At 31.3% G+C, this 19,904-nt stretch overlaps 3 protein-coding genes across 3 annotated transcripts in view; all 3 read right to left on the reverse strand.

Moving 5' to 3' along the window:
- Window positions 1-3,103: 3,103 nt before the first annotated feature.
- LOC132749655 (uncharacterized) lies at window positions 3,104-3,706 on the reverse strand. Its single transcript, XM_060739501.1, has one exon. It carries the CDS (start codon window positions 3,704-3,706, stop codon window positions 3,104-3,106), a length of 603 nt encoding a protein of 200 aa, XP_060595484.1.
- A 5,714-nt stretch (window positions 3,707-9,420) lies between these two features.
- Window positions 9,421-10,950, reverse strand: LOC132749657 (zinc finger protein 737-like). The gene is made up of 2 exons (XM_060739503.1): window positions 10,782-10,950; window positions 9,421-10,673 (listed from the first exon to the last, which is right to left on the reverse strand). Exon 2 carries the CDS (start codon window positions 10,518-10,520, stop codon window positions 9,483-9,485), a length of 1,038 nt encoding a protein of 345 aa, XP_060595486.1. The 5' UTR covers window positions 10,521-10,673; window positions 10,782-10,950; the 3' UTR covers window positions 9,421-9,482.
- Window positions 10,951-13,017: 2,067 nt separating this feature from the next.
- Window positions 13,018-19,904, reverse strand: part of LOC132749658 (RILP-like protein 1) — a 37,223-nt gene continuing 30,336 nt past the window's right edge. Inside the window, 1 exon segment of the mRNA XM_060739504.1 lies at window positions 13,018-18,370. Coding sequence (XP_060595487.1) covers window positions 18,304-18,370 — 67 coding nt within the window. The 3' untranslated portion in view covers window positions 13,018-18,303.

Genomic DNA, 19,904 nt, shown 5'->3' on the forward strand with positions numbered 1-19,904 from the left:
GCTAATTATTGGGGGCGCGCAGTGAAGTTTTATTTATTAAACTTCGCCACGCGCCCCCACTAATAAGCGTGTTTTCGGCTGCGACCCCGCCGTTTTATTTCTTAAATCTCGCTCCGAGCCCCCGCAGGGCGAATAGAGAAATACAGAATCCCTAAAGAAAGACCAACACGACAAAATTGAAAATGTTGCAGGCTCGGTTTGATTGAGCCTGTTCATGGACGGTACTGGAAAGTGCAAGTTACCGTCCACGCCCCCTAGCACCGGCTTAAGCAGAATTCAACATTTAAACACGAAAAATGGTGAAATTTTGAATTTAGAGACATCCGCAGATGTGTTCATACGGCGATTATCACTGAACCTTCAATGTGACACAGTAGTGCCATTCCATGAAAAGCGGCGTATGGTCCCCAAGTAAAAGAATGCGTGTGCCCTAAACGAGAAAACAATGGGCGGAACTAAATAAACTGGAATTTTGAAAGGGGATCTGAGGTTATGAAGCCTGCGTATCACAGACAAGACGTCAAAAGACAAATTTAAAAAGCAGGCAACATATCCTAAGGGTGATTATACAGTATTCAAGTAGGAATACTGGAACCACCCAAGTTGAAAAAGGCCAAATAGAAGAAAATAAAAGTACCATGTAACATGTATACACAACAATGTCGTGCTGAACGATCTTCAAGGATCGAAAATATAACATCATTGATTAAATGTACGGGGAGACTTTTTACAGCGGATGTGACAATAAAATAGAGAAATACAGAATCCCTAAAGAAAGCCCAACACGACAAAATTGAAAATGTTGCAGGCTCGGTTTGATTGAGCCTGTTCATGGACGGTACTGGAAAGTGCAAGTTACCGTCCACGCCCCCTAGCACCGGCTTAAGCAGAATTCAACATTTAAACACGAAAAATGGTGAAATTTTGAAGTTTTATGAATTAAACTTTGTCCCGCGCCCTTGCTTATTAATTAGCGTGTTTTCCCTCCGCTGTGCAAAGGATACCCTACAAGCCTATGTAATAATCCATTCGAAAATGAATGTTTTTATGTATTTGAAAACCATAAGTTATACAGAATGTATCCAATAATGTTAAATACTTAAAAGATGGATGTGCGGCTTTGAAAGCTAGCTACTTGTGCAAACTAAAAGTTGCTAGTAGAATTTGCAAACTTGCAAATTTTTGCATTAGTGCTGAGATGGAAAAGGATTGTATGTGAAATAGAAAATAATGAATGTTTTTAATTGGTTTTGTTTTTAAACTGTTTATTTAACATTAGACAAGTATCAAACAATATTCTTGAATGATCATGTTCTTTAGTACACTTATATACCTATGATAAAAAGTAAGTGTAGCACAATTACAAAACTTCAAAAAAATAATGTTATTATTCAGGAAAAATAGAATTACATGTCAATAATATTAATCACAATTATTCTCTATCAAACAGCTACATTATTTAAATAATTACTTGATTAAAAACTAACTCAATAAATCTATAAAGAAAATTACAAGCTGATGTTTTGATTTAAGGATAATCACTAAACAGTCTGAAAAATTACAAGATACACCAGTGTTAATGAGAATTCCAATCTAAGACGTTTTCCTTTTTATGATATGTTAACATTACACTGAAATGTTTAATATGTAATCTTGATCATGAAAAGCTAACCAGAATGAATTTGTTTTTTCACAATAAGCAATGTTATTGTTTACTCTATTATTAGCATGCAGTACCTGGAAACCCTCAGTTAAATCCTCTGACAACCGAAAAAATATTGTCGATAACCACAAACATACCACTTTCCCTGCTTTATCTATTTTCATTCCAAAAAAAAAAAAAATACCATCTTTAAGTTGTTCATGTTTGTAGACTGCCTAAAAACAGTTCCATCCATTGACAGTCTAGTTACATTCCCATTTTCATAATTTGAAACATACAAAGAATTACAATTTTTACCAAGGATAACATGATAAGGTGAAGAAAACAACTGCTCTCCTTCATGGTCTTTATCAAAACTTTGTAGTACATTACCAGCTAAATCTAGCATTCTAACAGAAAAATGATCTCCAATACATGATATTATCAATTTGTTGTTGTGATAAACTATGCCATAGCATTAAACAGTTAACTGCTTATTTATTCTTGCTTTGGATAATTGTGATCAAGTCTAACCCAAAAGCATGTCAGGTGAAGGAAACCCGATAGTTTTAGAATGTGGGGAATTTGTTACAGCTAAACTGATCACTTCGGGCCTTTTTTATTTGTCAGGCATCCCTATGGCCGAATCAGAGTGAATTTTTTTCCCCACGCCAGTTCTGTTTATAACTTTCTCTTGTTTCAATATCAATAAGTTTTTCACAGTTACGTTATTTATTGTCAACAGCAGCAAGATGAATTGGGGAAAAGAAAGCCAAATTCCCAGTGATATTAACATGTAAACATTGGTCTTTTGGTTTTAACACTGATGTATGTAAGAGGGAATCTGTTTATACCATTCATTTAGGCCTTTGGCAAAACAAATCCAGTGTTTTCAACATTGTCCAAGTGTAAAATTTTTTATAAGTCCATATTGTCACTTTGATACATATGACCAACATAAATCTTTGCAAGGTCATATCCAACAGAAAGGTAGGAATCACCCGGGAATTTTATCCTTTAACATTGACAAAGGAAAAAAGGGAAAAATAAGGAAAAAAATTTTAAGCATGTTTTTTTTATCCCCCAAAATGCAAAAGGAGAATAAAATAGAAGGAAAAATTTCCCCAATTTTTGAAAATTCTTTTTTGAATTTTACCTGCCATTTTGGGTTCTAAAATAAACCGCGAAAGTTTTAAAGCTGTAACCCCAATTTTTTTTAATTTTTTTCTCCTTTCCCCTCCTTAATGATCCCAAAAGGTCTTTCCCCGAGTTTTCAAAAGGAAAAAAAGTAATCATTGGACCCCCAAACCCTATTTTTAAGGGTTTTTCTAACTTTTAATTTTTATCTTTCCCTTATGACCCTCCTTTCTTTAATAAAAAAATTAACTTTGTTTACTTTTTTTATATTGCTAAATCGGGTTTCCCCTGGGAAATTTGTTTATCATTAACAGTAATCAGCCTTCATTCAAACTTCTCCTGAAGCTCTTGCTCTGTCTCAGCATTTGGGGGGGCTTTTTGATGTTGGTAACTGTTTATTTCTTCTGCAAAATGATCAAATTGTAATGTCATATTTTCCCTTTGCCTTTCTAATGTCCTAGCTGCACCTGACCTTAACACTTCTGTATGTTTTTCACCCTTAGCTATTGTTCTTTTCAATCGTTGCAAGTTCGACTTTGTTTTCATTATTTTCTTTTCCAAAACCTTTAGCTCAGGGCTTCTTTCAAAATCAACTACAATATCTGGTAAATGATGAACATCAGCACAACTTGAATGTTGATCTTGTTTACATCGTGCACACGCCGTAATACCACATGTCATACAGTAAAACTTGACTACTTCTACTGAATGTTGAGAGCAGAGATCAAAACAATAATCCTTGGGCATATCTTCCTCGTCCTTCAGTGCATGTTCAGGCATATATTTTCTATGGTATCGGACACAAGTAACACACATAAACTCAACGCAGGTTGAACAAAACCCAACGGCTTTCGTATGTTTAATTCCATCTTTATAGCAAGGTTCACAGTACATCTCTCTGATTTCATCGGATTCACATGCTGCCATTTTAGTACCGTTTATTTTCTAATTAAATTATCGGAACACCTCGAATATTATTCATAATCCTTATCTTGTCCGAAAACGGGACCGCATACATTGTCACGCTTACTGGTCGTGTTTTAAATCTGTTTATAGCTACAGTAATGATAAAAATGCGAAACATAACAAGTTCAATTTTGTTATCATTCATTATCGAACAATTTAATATTTTATCATTAGAAAGGTCTATACAGCTAGTAATATTTTACACATTCATAAATATTTTTTGAAGGTTTAAACTTGGTGTATCTAGATCTATACTGCTAAAATATTAAAAAGACGGGTAAAAAATAGCCAATTTACTTTGATGAAAATCAGGAAAATTGAAAATCCGCTTTTATTTTAGACTACTCCCAACTGTAAAACAATTTGACAAAAATTTAAGTTATTGCATGTGACTTCAAGATTTAATAGAACTTGACCTTTTATTTAATTTGTCTTGGACACTAAAAACAAAAAAGTGAATTTTGGGTTTTCCCAAAGGGCCCTATCTTTTTCAAATTTTTTTAAATGTTGGGCAAAAGAAAAAAGTAACAATTGACATGGGTTATCAATTTTTACCCTTTACAAAAATTAAAAATGACCGTCGGGGGTCAAAAATAAATTTAAAATTTTTTAAATTTTCTAACTTTGTAATTTACAGTGTATTTTTTTTTCTTCCTTAGGAAAAAAAAACCCTTTTTGAAATTTTAAAACAATGGAGCTAAATATAGACAAACTGACAACTTGGTGATTAATTCAAATGTGACCTATACCTTTGAATGATCCTAACTGTCAAGGTCAAATATGAAATTTTTGAATTTTATTTTTTCAATAGAAAATTATGTTATCTAGGTGTTCTCTTTGCTGTAATATTTTTCCTCCAATGTGTTTTACTTTAGAAATTAGAATAGTCGGGAGGAGCCCCCGCTAGGCGGTGGCTCTTGTGATAAAGCATTATGAAAATTATATAATACATGTACGTATACAATGTGAAACTAACATGTCTGGCGCTCCTGCGGTTTAAAGCTGTTACAGTAACAATGATATTTCATAGAACAGAACAGAACAGAAATTTTATTCAAGATTTGTACATGGTACATCATCTTACAATTTGTACAATTAAATATACTATACAATAGTCACATGACATTTAATGTACATAAATATAGCTATAGATCTTAACATACATACTGTTAACAATGAAAATATAGATAAAGAATACAACATGAAATATTCTATTTACTTCCTACATAGAGGATTAACCATTCATTATTACATATTATAAGACATGGATGTTCTATAAGTCATAGCATCTCTGATATAGTAAGCCAAGTTACACAATATTTTCTTATTATTACAATTTAACAATTCAATAAATTTGAACATACTTGGTCTAACATAGTAGTATCTCTTAATTTATCGCATGGCCGCCACAAGTTTCCTTTGAAGATAGGCGTTCTCTAAATTTCGGTATTGGAAAACTTTGGGGTGCTCTAAATGAGGTATCAGTACGCTTTGGGGTGCTCTAAATGAGGTATCAGTACACTTTCTCGCGCATGCCCAGTTTATTATTTATTTCAAATAATAAAGTGAGCATACCTGAAAAAGAGCAAAACAAAACATTACACAATCTTTTTTTTTTTAAAACCTGAAAATACAGTTATTATAAAGATGTTGAGTCCATTGAAAAGTAATCGCCATTTTCTGCATCCTGACCTCGAGGACAAATCTGAAACAATGATCAAATTATTCTGTTGTTTTTTTTTTACTTTAAACATTGCCTTCGTTTTACAGGAGATTCTGACCAGTAAATCATTCAGTAAATCACTACACGTATATGAACATAATATTCTAGCGTAATTATTAATAGATGGAAGTAGTGTTAAAGGCACATTATGCGTCAGAAATGCTATCATTTTTATTTCTCAAAATTTTAAATATTTGGTGTCTTGTTACAAGTTTCACAAAAATACTTATCTGCCATATAAATGAACTATCTTTATATCTTTTGCTTTGCTGGCAATTGGTATAATTATAATGAATTAGTATGTTGTATGGAAGTCAAAATACTACTTATTTACATTTTGCTACATTTACAACACATTACTGCACATTCAGCACTACTTTCTTCAGCTGTTAAATATCCTACATGTTCTAAATCCATTATTAAAACATTATTAAACAGGTGTTTTACATTTCTAAAGAATTTAATAAAAAAGAATATCTGAGGCATAATGTGCCTTTAAATAAAAGTCACTACATTGTTACCTCTGAAATATACACCGGGATACTTATCGACAATATGTCCTAGATTATATTTTGAAAATGAGGTGGAAAGATGGTTATTATTTCGCAATTAGGAAAAATGCATCAACTTACCTCGTGAAATGGTTATTAATGTCCAATTCCTTCAACGGCATCTAATGGGTGTATTTCTGTGGGTATTTCTTAAAATATTTATATGCTTAAATAAAGCAAATATTACGAGAGAAGAAAAAAGTCGTGATGGTCATGCGATAAAACAGTTACAGAATAAAAACTCGGACTTCACCGGCTGGTATCAGCGCATGGGGCGACAAAAAGGGTCAATCATGGAAATTAATCTCGACGTTCCGTCTCGATTAATTTCCTATGATTGACCCTTGTAGTCGCCCCCATGCGCTGATACCAGCCGGTAAAGTCCTCGTATATATTCTATAACTATTACATATTTTTTACGAAGTACATACTAATATAAAATGGTATTCATCTTCAATATCACGAAGATTACAATATATACAATATCGTTCATTTCTAGGAATTCTGTTTACACCATAGCGTCCGGTTTGTATCAGTAATGCATGTGAAGACATACGTATTCTACTTATATAAGTTCTAAGATTTCCTGGTATAAGATCTAAATAATGTTCATAACCAAACCCACTCTTCAAATTATTATACAAATTCAAAACTGGGCTACCATTAATATCAGAATGCCAGTTTTGTAAAAAGTTATCTATTACACGTTGCTTCAATTCGCAGATAACAGATTTATGACAAACACAACTTTGATTCTCCCATACATCCATAAAACCATAAGTGTAGATTGTAAGATTCATAAGATTGTATCTCACCAACACATTGTTTGTAGTTGTGGTATTCTGACTGTTACTGATTTGGTTTGGTAACTAATTAAAGACAATCAGTGGATTGAGTATTTAAATCAAACAATGAATGTAAAATTAAACTACATATATCTGGAAAAAAACTTACAAAATATGAACGTACCCTGTATAATTCTTTAAGAACAAATATATTTGGGGACATTCTGCTCTCACAAGACTTTGTTAACCTAACAAACGATCGCAAATTATATTGTAACATTTTATATGTTGAATGTGAAAAATGTGCTAAATTTGTTGTAAATGCTTATCTCCGCGGCACAGACGTCATGTACTGTAATTGAACAAAACTATTCACTTATGAAAGACAATATTTTTATGGCATGACCGCCATAACATTCCTTTGAAGATCGGCGTTCTCTAAATTTCAGTATTGGAAAACTTTGGGGTGCTCTAAATGAGGTATCAGTACGCTTTGGGGTGCTCTAAATGAGGTATCAGTACACTTTCTCGCGCATGCCCAGTTTATTATTTTATTTCAAATATTAAAGTGAGTATACCTTAAAATTGCAAAACAAAACATTATAATACAATGCTGATGATTTTCTGGATTTACGTTAACCTAAATGTACCTTGATTATTTTTTTTTTGATGAACAGTCAAACCTGTGAACAAAGGTCAGCCAAAGTAGAGACTGAACATGTCCTTTATAGATATTCTATTTAATCAACAAAGGTTTGTGAAGAGTAGTCTTTATGTACAGAGTTATCTTGATTCGGAAGTGGTCTTTAATGCAGGTTTGATTATATCATTTCAGTATCACTGGCTCTATTCATACCAAATATTTCTGATAACACTTTAAACAAATGAATCTTATAAAATTTGCCTATCCAATTTATTGAAAAACTGAAAATGAGGCGTGATCGACAATTTGTTTCTGCGTGCGTTACATTTTTTAAAGAAGTTAAACTAGTTCTATTCTATATAGTATATGTAGAAATCCGTGAAAGTGCTTTTGCCATTTAAAACAAATCATGCCTTCGTTTTGTTAACATTTATTTTCATATACCATGTATAACAGTAATACTCGACATTTAAAGCAGCACGCCTCCAGATTCATGCTACTTTTTATGAAAATTTTGAAAATGTATTTGAATGCATAATATTTTGAAATAACCAAAAGGAAGCAATTAACACATTATCAATGGCACTTGCAAGCCACGTTAATTACCAAAACAAGTGGTCAAATATGCATAAATAGCCCTTACTGCGTTAGTAACGCAGTAGTAACGCAGTAGAAATATAGTTGTAAATAATAAAAATTCAGTCATTAACCGCACATACCATGTAAAATATTACTTGAATCTTGAATAATTTTATGTTTCCTAAAATCGTAGTACATGATTCTTAGGTTTGATTTTATTGAAATATTTTGACTCATCTGGAGGCATGCAGCTTTAAAATCACACCATATCCATAATGTCAGCGCGAGAATGATACGGTCAACGCAGAGAATAATTTTTTTCTTTAATTTTCTTTTTAAAGATAAAATGTTTTAACCGTTTGTTTAGAAAAAGTGAAAAATAAAAAGTCGAGAGTTTTCCCCGATCGGCGCTTATACTTTCATATATTATTATATTCATTTAGTTATATTTAAAACATTCTTAGTGATTTAAACATCATTTGGTCAGACTAGGATTTGATGCATCTGCAACACATTTTGTTTACACAAACAATAGATTCATTACAACAAAAGAAACACAACATAACAATACATATATACAAATAATAATAAAAATCAAAGCATAGAAGGCGCTGAATTTGTTTGGGTCACAGAATGTCAAAAAGGTGAAGGATGTAGGATTATAAACCAATTTGTTTGTATAGTGTCACCAATACTGTTTCCAGTGTTATAACTATAGTAAATTGGCTATAAGACTAATTGCAACACTGATATTCAATTCAATGTTTATTTGGCTTAAACAATAAAAAAAAACATGAGTTGCCTGAACTGGGATTTGAACTCCAGACCTCTCGCTTCCAAAGCGAGTGAGTAAACCCCTCTACCACGGGGAGATATAATATAACAGCCTGAAGAATACCATATTATTCTAAATTAGAGTTTGTAACCCTTATTAATTTCGATATATTTTGTTCACGGTAAACATGTTGTTTTACACTGAAGTAAATAATCATGGAGCTGAATATAAGCATGTATATTCATATTATTCTATAAGAATAACACAATATTAGAAATCTTCGACCAATCAGGAACTTTTTTTTAGTTACGAAAATTAATGCACCTGTCATTTGACAATCTTTACGCAGTGATCTCCCCTTATTTTTTCGGCATTAATGTACATATGAAGGGAAGTAACCGCTTCAAGGAGTTTGGACTACTTTCGGCATTTGCAAATAAGAACACCAGGGTCTGAAATTTCGCTACCATTATTTGTTTGGTCTGAAGACCCAAACAAATAAAAAAATGAGAGAAAGAAATGTGTTTGTATAAGTAATTCTTGTAACAAATGTATCTTGTCATTGAATGCGTCTCCAACCAGCGTCTATGGTTAATTACTTATTGCTTGATTCACAATAGGTTACAACACTGAGTTTTACTACTATATTGATATATCTTAGAACTTCCAGGAAGTAAAACTTTAATGACCAGTGTGACTCAACATATGCGTTTTTAGGGAATCACCTCTAGAATATCCTTTGTCACACACTTTACACTTAAACCTTTTATCGCCAGTGTGAATGGTCATATGTCTTTTAAAAGCACTGCTTTGCAAAAACATTTGTTCACATATTTCACATTTATGTCTCTTGATACCCATGTGAATGTTCATGTGAATGTTAAGACCAGAATTGTGAGTAAATGATTTACCACATAGATCACATTTATAGTTTTTGGTTCCAGTGTGAATGGCCATATGTTTTCTGAGATCACCAATTTCATAAAAGGCTTTTTGACAAACCTCACATACATTGTTCTTCTCACCAGTGTGAATTTTCAAATGACTTTTAAGATTACTTTCAAATCTGAATGACTTATCACAGACTTCACATGTGAAATTTTTCTCGCCTGTGTGTATTCGTAAATGGCTATCAAGACGACCTTTAAGAAGAAATAATTTTTTACAAATTCCACATTTAAACTTTTTCTCACCAGTGTGATTTGCTGTGCTCATATGTTTTTTCAACTTGCTTGCATAGAGAAATGTTCTAAAACAAATTTCGCATCTATGAATCTTCTGCCCGGCGTGAGTTGGAACATGTGCTTTGAGTTGACCTTGTTTGAAAAATTCTTTAGAGCAGATTTCACATTTGTATTTCTTCTCACCAGTGTGGATTATCAAATGTGATGTAAGGTTGCTTCTTTGGGAAAATTCTTTATCACAAATTTCACATTTATAATTTTTCTCACCACTGTGAATTACCATATGCCTTTTAAGATTACCTTTACAATTAAATGATTTATCACATATTTCACATGCAAAGTTCTTTTCACCAGTGTGAATTATCATGTGCCTTTGAAGATGAGAACTACTCGAGAATGTTTTGTCACAATTATCACATTCATAATTCTTCTCCCCAGTGTGCATGTGGATATGTTTTTTCAGTTTACTAAGGTAAGGAAATGATCTATCACATGTATCGCATCTGTAAAGTTTCTCACTGGTGTGAATCTCCATGTGTGTTGTAAGTTGATTGCCATGAGAGAAAAGCTTTTATCTACAGTTTTCTCCTCCGGTAAAGCTCATTTCTGTTTCAATACTTTTTACTTGTACATTTTCCTGACCGGCTTTCTTGCAGACCCTTTAATTTTCAGTGTCACGATCAATTTCCTGTATTAAGAATGAAAAACATAAATCTAATTTCAAATAAAAAATATGTAACTAAATCTAGAATCTCATAACTTTTAGAATTGTTTTTGGAACTTTTTTCCCACTTACAGTATAGATTAAACGAATTCCATTTCTGTTTTTCTATAATACATTTACTGTATACAAGTAACTGTTTTCTCCTTTCTTAAAAACATCCATACAGTAGTTGAAAAATATAGCAAATGTAATATGTATAATTCCACATTTAATTTTCTTAACTACTATAGCACCAACGTATTCGCTTATTGTAATGGAGAAATGAAATCAAAGGGGAGTTACTCTGTACTCTCGATTTGATAATATTTCATAGCACAATTCTCGCACAAATTATGCTTTAATCCCTTTACTACACTTTTCAAGTTATAAGATCAAGTTTCCAATCTGTCGTTAGATCTAAATGCTTAAAAAAATCGGCAAATATATAAATTAATAATAATTTAATATGACCGAAATTGATCGATTTTAACTAGTAAATCTAAAGAATATTTACCGAATTTTATATGCTTTCATCTCACTATTTTAGTTGAAAAAAAATGCTCTTTTTATTTTATTTATTTATTTATTTTTTATTTATTTATTTATTTATTTATTTTATTTATTTATGTATTTATTTATTTATTTATTTATTTATTTATTTATTTATTTATTTATTTATTTATTTATATTTATTTATTTATTTATTTATCTATTTATTTATTTTTAGCGCAAATATTTAAGACTCGTCAATGATTTAGCTTTTGTAAATCTTACACCAAGTAGGTTTGAATCATGACTGATGTTTCACGATGAGATGATGCTTTTAGTTTTGTTTATTCTGGGCACCGGCTTTGCCATATGTCCCAGTGGTACGTCGCTTGTCGTAGAGCCTGCAACGAACGACTTAGTTCGCCTTCGACGTCGCTGATCATATAGGGTCGAAACAGAGGTCTTCTCAAGCCGTCTCTCGTCGTAGAGATCTTCCCTAGGACCAAGTTCTACGCATCTTGAACACAGATGACTGAGAAAACTGTAACGAATTTTTTCCCGCCCGACATTCACCATAATATAACCCGGGTTTGCACCGGCTAAAAATTAATGAAATGTTAGTTTAAAAAACATAGGCTGTCGTGAATCAAAGAAACAGGAACAAATTAACATTAAACCGTTGTTTTACAAATATAAATCGTATTTTGTTCATTGCACATATTGTATGGAGTACATATCAAAGGAGCTTGGTTACGCTCTTCAGAATGAACTGAAAACCGAAAATTGAAACTCTGCTTTTATTTCCAAAATAAGAATTTAAAGAACTTAAAAATGACAAATTATGCCCATTCAAATGGTGAGGTCGCAATAACTTTAGATTTGTCATAAATGTTTCGATTTATTACACTGGGGCATTTAATACCACATTGCATGGATATTGCTTGATGACCCCTTGCCATAGTTTGCTTACCACAGAGACTAATTGTTTCAACAATTGATACAAGAATATGACAATTCTTTTCAAAAAGTGCATGGAATTGACCTGAAATCGTACACTCGATGTCTTTCAACGATCTTTGAAATATTATGTGGACGCAAATCTGGTAAAATAAAGAATAAAAGCACAGCGTGCCAAACACGCCGTCTGTACCTCAGCCAAGAATGGAGCCAGGCACGTTGAGCTTTATGAGATATCGCAATAGATCTGCATGATCTATTTGTTTTGTAAGATATAAATACATACTGTATAGTATATGTCAAGAAATATTGTTTTATATCATGTAAAATAATGTTGTTTCCATAATCTTACAATTCTCGGAAGAGTATTAACATAGAATGTTTGACGTTCACATAAACTTTATGTTTAAACAGAATAAAATGCCCCGGAACAAATACTATAACGTTACGCTATGAAATAGTCGAAATAACAATATACAATGTAGACATATTTTGAGCAAATTTCATACATGTAATCTGATTGAACTTGCAAACATGGGATTATGTGATGTTCCACTGTTTAAGGAAATTCTGAAATTGTTCGCTTGTAAAACCTGTCTCAGTTTCTCACATACACCAAATCTTCTGGTTAAAAACTTCAGACCAGACAGAATCCTGTCTAGTCATTATGTAAAAACTCTCACAATGGGCTAGTTATCTCCGAGAGATTTTGTAAGAATTTGATCAAGTACTAGTATGTGAAAATTGAACCTTTTCTTCAAAAAGGGCCATCTGGGTTTGTATTTATTTACTTAAACGTTCATTGGGACATAAAGCAAAAAGTTATGGGTCTATTTCGATGACATTTCATGATTTGGTGAAGATGAACAAGAATGACACTATGAAGCATATAACTTTTAATCATAACCTTTATATAACTGCTGACACTCAAAGCATTTATCCAATCATATATATATGAGCTAATAAAAGTGCTTAAAATAAACTAGACAAGTATTTTCTTCAGGACATACCTTAGCAGTTTCGTCTCATGGCAATTTCTTGACATATTAAAGTTTGGTTCACATTTTTTTTGAAGGTTTTTACAGTAATCAGATTATCTCAGTAAGTTAATAATTCTTTTGGCAGAACATTAAATATGCAGTTGTAACACTGTGCTACAATTGTAATTACCCTGTGTTTAATTCTACACTAATGTCTCATTCAAAATTCAGTAAAACATACAAGATTTCTAAACAATGCATTTACTGATATCTCTTTAGAGGAAACAAAAAAGAACTTTTTTTCCAATAAGTGACATACTTGAGAACAGCTAGCTTTACTAACACAAAAATACAATTTACCTGTACAAAATTGTTTTAAAATGACAGTATGCCTTAAAAACTTATGCCTATAGATTTCTACTAAATAATAAATTTGTAACATATATGAGCCGCGTCACGACAAAACCAACATAATGGGTTTGCGACCAGTATCCGCGCAGTCTGATCAGGATCCATGCTGTTCACTTACAAACCCTATAACAAGTAGAGAAACTGATAGCCAACAGCATGGATCCTGATCAGACTGCACGGATGCGCAGGCTGGTCTGGATCCATGCTGGTCGCAAACCCATTATGTTGGTTTTGTCATGACGCGGCCCATATCTTAACAGCCTCTGGACCAACATTTGTAAATAAAGCTTCACATGAAAAGAATGGTGTAACAGAAATCAACAAAACTTACTTTGACAATTATTTTCAGTGAGTATATAAACAAGAACATTATTTCATCCTTGAACAATGATAAAGATATAATGCATTGGTAAGCTGTGCTTATAAATTATGATTTATATGGTGGCAGATTGTACAAAATGCTTTTAAATATAAAATGCATTAACAACTTTTTTAAAAGAGCACAATTAGAAAAAGAAATAACAACTGTTTTGGAAACAAACTTTTTGAAATGTTCATAACAATTGAGACAAAAATCAAAGCAACAAATCAAAAACAAACATTAAAATACTTCCATATAAATTTAGTTTGCACAGATAAACAAACATGATACAATGTATTATAACTTTGTTATCTATTATTGAATTTATTGTAAATGTTTTTTTTATTATTATTGAAAAAACACTTTAAAGCAGCACGCCTCCAGATTTATGCTTATTTTCATGAAAATTTTGAAAATAAATTTGAATGTGTAACATTATGAAGAAACCAAAAGGAAGCAATTTACACATTATTAATGGCACTTACAAACCTCGTAAATTTACAAAAAAATGGTCAAAATATGCATAAATAGCCTTTACTGCCTTAGTAACGAAGTAGAAATATAGTTGTAAATACTGAAAAATCAGTCATTAATCGCACATAATATGTAAAATATTACTTGAATCTTAAATTTTTTTACTTTTCCTTACACCTTAGTACTTTTTTCTCAAGTTTGATTTTATTGAAATATTTTGACTCATCTGGAGGCATGTAGCTTTAAGTAGTCGTTAATCAAAGTGGCAAATAGTTGGATATTCTATTTGTCAGTTTTAGGGTTTTTATGTCACCATTATTACATAGAAATCATAAGACAATGTGAAATTAAGCATATTCAATTTTGTACCTTTCACAAACTAACAGAAACTTTAAAACCATTTAAACACTTAGACAAAAATTCTTGATAAAGAAAATTATTGACCCCCCCAAAAAAAATTGGACAGCAAGTCTTTTCTTTTTATTTTCTTGTTGTTTTTTTTTAAATGCTTTCACTGCACAAATAAAAAGGAATATATTATTATTATATACATGTATACAGTATATTGCACATCACAATCTAACAGAACTGGCATCTAAATAAAACTGAATAGAACAAAAACCTTCTATCAATTAACTGTAATCAATTAACGGTAATCAATTAACAATGATCAATAAAACACTATGAAGCATAATTAACTATAACCTAAAAGTTAACACTATTATACAAAAATTTACTCTATCATTGGTGGGTTGGCAAATAAATTTCATAAAATTGCAAAATCCAGAGACTTAAATTTAAATGGTATCTCTAAACAGTTTTGTATAAAAGTTTACTTATTTCAATACACTATTCAGTTAAATACATATTTTACAACCAAACTATACTTGTCACTAATTTTCTAAACTTGCATATTTTTCAGCAAATACAATTTATATCAGTAGTATATATACAACACAAATGTAAAAATTAAAATCTTCACTTATAAATTTTAAATTCTGTATATGCCATGTTCACCAAAACAAAAATAACAAAATTTGTTTTCTTTCTATGCAATTTTTATAAGGCTTAACAGGAAGTGTTTTTTTTTTTCATAAATAATACCCCAGTTTTCAGTAAGTATTTATATCTACAAATAACTGATAAAACTCAGCTTTTCATAGATACTACAATATATATGAATGTATATAATAAATAAGCCATTTCATATTGTAACTTTATTTTGGGGATCACAGAATCATCATGATCTAGAGACAACAAGTTTGTTGCTATACAACATTATCTGTAAGAGTATTGAGATGTTTTCAGAATTGTCTTATCTCTTTTCTCAGGAACTTACAACCTTACGTCGGCAGAAGAGGTTGAACATATAACCTACAACAGAATGGTGTTGTTTTGTTGTGTTTTTTTGTCAGTGTTCCCCCTCCCAACCCCTCCCCCGGAAAACGTGATAATGCAGGACACAGAACAAAAAACAGCTATATGTCCTTGTAAAGTTATTTCTGTACCCATATATGTTTAAAAAAATTATAGAATTGTTAATGCTGGATAAAAGGAATAAATCTGACAGGTTTTCTTTTAAAAATCAATTAGTACAAGCAGGCCATTACAGTAATGGTTAACAATTTTATTCACTAACAAATAGCAAATTATAAAAATATAGGAGAATAACATAAAAAATCAGAACAACATAAATTAACACAACAAACAATTGCACAATCAGCATCCATACAAACTAGCTACAGAAATATTGCATGTTTTTGATATAAAAAATATACTATTTTGTCAGCTAAACAGTCACGACTTGGCCCCATCTATATTGAATAAATATCACAAATTTTAATTTGGAATCAGTAATTCAATATAATTCGTACTATGGTGTCCTGTTAGGGTAATAATTGTTTCATTGATTTTGCCTACATGATCAATATTTATGTGTGTGCAGAAATTGGAACAGAACAGAACAGAACAAAACAGCGTGCACAAAAACATTAACAAACACTTCATAATTTATTCACTATTATCAGTTAAAGGCAAATGCTGGTCCAAATTTTTACAATGTAACATTTTTTGCGTCTCCATTTCACCTTGACAAATCAATTTTGTACCTTAATCTTTCTATTTATCATAAAAGTCCATGGAGCAAAGCTGCAAAAACAAAATTGCTCTAACTGGACACCAGTACGTAATAAATGATAAGCCATTAATATGTAATGTGTAAGTTTTATAAAGTAAAAAAACTAATCATTAGCACATTTTTAAGTTAAAAATAAAAACAAGTTGTTCTGGGTTATTATATAATGATTCTATCTACCTGTACAAAACTCTCTATACAATCTACAATGGCAACAAATCTTATATATCTAAAATTTGATCTTGGTATATTCTTATATAAACATTAATCAAAGAAGGCCTAAACAATATTTTCAATATCAAAATTTTAATTTCAGACTGGGTGTAACAATCAGTCGGACATTTGTTCCTTTAATATCTAAAATCATATCTTTGCTTTAAAATAATGTTCTTAAGTTATTTCAACACCACAAAATTCCATTTTTGAAATAAAAAATCCAAATCACAACCTGTATATAATGCAATTGTAAATGAAATTTCATGAAAACAGATCTTTGAGAATTGTATTGGCTTGCTATGGTTAACTGTAGAACAAGCATGTGAATAAAGCAAGAATTAACAACTGGCTAGAATCCATGGTGTTATGTCACTAAGAATCAACTGGCTAGAATCCACGGTTTTATGTCACTAAAATCAACTGGCTAGAATCCATGGTGTTATGTCACTATAAGAAACAACTGGCTAGAATCCATGGTGTTATGTCACTGACGGTAGCCAATCAGCTTCAAGCATCACAACCATAAGTTTTAATTTAAACTGAATTTCTAAAATATACACAGAATGTCTAGCAGAATATATATAACAGAAAGTTTTAGCTATAACACATCATTGTAACATCAACATTAAAGTTTGATTTACAGCAGAATTGAAATGAAGATGTTGCAATGAAGTATTATTATACTGTAATAAAGTTGCAATCAAAAATTTTATCACAAAATTGTTGCAATGAAAATTTGTACAAATACAATGTTGCAATGAAAATTTACACCTCAAAATGTTGCAATGGAAAAATTACACCAATGAAAAATGCAACTTCAAATGTTTCAATGGAAAAAGTACAACTTTTACAATGTTAATAAATAAAAGTTGGCCATGTCAAATTCTGCTCGGAACATAAATGGAATGTCAAATAAATTAGACAAAAATACATGAATAAGTTAACATAATAATGATCTTTATTTTTTTTTTCTTATGTTGTTTTATTTAGTTCATGCTATTCAGTCTTACAATAGAAGAAAATCACTTAAAATTAAATGCATGACCATTGGAATAAATTGGCAGTCTCTTAAAAAAATGGAGCAAAAATAACATTTAAATAATAAAGTCTATTTTCAACTACAGTTATTTTAACTTAAACACTTTATTTCATTTAAACAATAGTCATCAACAAACATATACATCTACTGGTGATGTAAATTTACGATATGCGCTGTGTATTTTTAAAAGAAGAAGGTACGAGGCCTCTATTGACTTTGAATAGAATATACTCATACACTTCTGACTTCAAATAGAATATAATCAATGAAACTGTTATGAAATGCATTACCTATTGAAGCTTTTTGAAGAAAAGCAGTAAGTTTTCACAATGTAAGATAATCAGTGGATTATATCTATAGGTAATACCTCATTGATTGAACCCTACCTCTCTTTGATTAGTATGAAATAAAATATCAAATTGAATTACTAATATCAAATTATAAAATAATTGATATCAAATAACATTATTGATATGAAAGTTTGGGGCTATGTTGATATCTAAATCTAAGGCAATATCACAGACAGTTGATAGGAGGTCGTCATCTGATGCAAGTCACTCCACAGCTTCCCGGGCTCGTGCAGGACGCTTCGACGACTCTCCACCAAAAATCGATGAAAAGCTGAAAATAGAAAATAAACTTATGATGTATTTTGTTAGATCATTTGTAACGGTGATATGCTCTTTTAAAAGATAATCACCTTAATAACGTTAATTCTATACCTGACTTTAAACTTTCTATACCATTATAAATTTATTTTATCAATGTGGTCTGCTTTGAATCTGATACTGTCTATTGTTAATGTGTTGTGATATCAAGAAGCTGGCAGGATATGGTCTGGCCTAATCTGGCTCTATATCAGTGGCATAGGTAAGTCAACACTGATCACACATTCAATGCAGAAAAATGTTTTATGTTTACTATAACTACCAAATAAAGCTCTATCCTAGTGCAAAATGGATTGACTAGTGAAAACTGGACCTATTACATTACATAACTATACTTGTACGGATACTTTAGCTAAAATTAAACACATTGTTCAGATTTTAAATAAATATACCGGTATATGGGCCGCATCATGTCAAAACCAACATAGTGTGTTTGCAACCAGCATGGATCCAGACCAGCCTGCGCATCCGCACAGTCTGGTCAGGATCCATGATGTTTGCTTTCAGTTTCTCTACTCATAATAGGGTTTGTAATTGAACAGCATGAATCCTCACCAGACAGCACGGATGTGCAGGCTGGTCTGGATCCAAACTGGTCGCAAACGCACTATGTTGGTTGTGTCATGGCGCGGCTCATATTACATTTCATTCAAAGTAACGTATATCAATCATACAAGTTGATATAATATTTAAAATGTTCAGGTTTAAAAAGTTAGCAAATAGTAAATAACATTGTCTTTCTATATGAAAAATAAACTACGCAAGTTGTGCCTATTTAAATGAAGCATTTTGTCATGGTGCTTAAAATAGGGTTTATGTAATCGGACATTAAAAGAACAAAGTAGCTCAATTAAAAAGCTTTTGCCCCTCCCCTTAAAAAACTAAATTCCTCATTATGAGAACTACCATTGATTATAAGCATTGGCTTATACTTATGTAAGATTACTTATTCTTACAAATATAGAAGCACTTTCAAAGTTACAATTTTAAGCTTAGTAATTCTACTTTTACATTACAGGATAGTTTTGTACAATATATAAACTCAAAACTCTTTATATAAGACTATAATAACAGACATAAAAGGTACAAAAATTAACAAAATATCATTTGTGTAGTTTTGATATTCAAAACCTTGACTGTGCTACTAAAATTAAAACTAAAAGTCCTTGATTACAACAGAAAATAGAGACCAGTCCCTGGAAGGAAAGTCTGCAAAATCTCCTTGGAAAAGTTGCTGAGGTTACTGATTTCAAACATCTTTCTCACCTCACTAACCATTACATTATGCTGAACCATTTAGGTATGTTTGTTCCATTGAGCTTTATAATGATAAACAGTATTGCATGCAGTAGTACCAAGGAGTGTTCAAGTACAAATCTGTCTTTGTACTAGTATTTGCCAAAACTTTATCATATAAACCATTTGACCCAGCACTGATGAATGTCATTAGACATATTGCAGTAAACCAAGCTCATCACAGAAAATCT

The sequence above is a fragment of the Ruditapes philippinarum genome, unplaced genomic scaffold, assembly GCF_026571515.1.
Source record: "Ruditapes philippinarum isolate M1 unplaced genomic scaffold, ASM2657151v2 ctg985_1_1_1_1, whole genome shotgun sequence".
Classification (NCBI taxonomy): Eukaryota; Metazoa; Mollusca; class Bivalvia; order Venerida; family Veneridae; genus Ruditapes; species Ruditapes philippinarum.

What these genes read in the sequence shown, in the direction of transcription:
- LOC132749655 (XM_060739501.1), bottom strand. Translation starts at nt 3,706, where the DNA reads ATGGCAGCATGTGAATCCGATGAAATCAGAGAGATGTACTGTGAACCT.
- LOC132749657 (XM_060739503.1), bottom strand. Translation starts at nt 10,520, where the DNA reads ATGGAGATTCACACCAGTGAGAAACTTTACAGATGCGATACATGTGAT.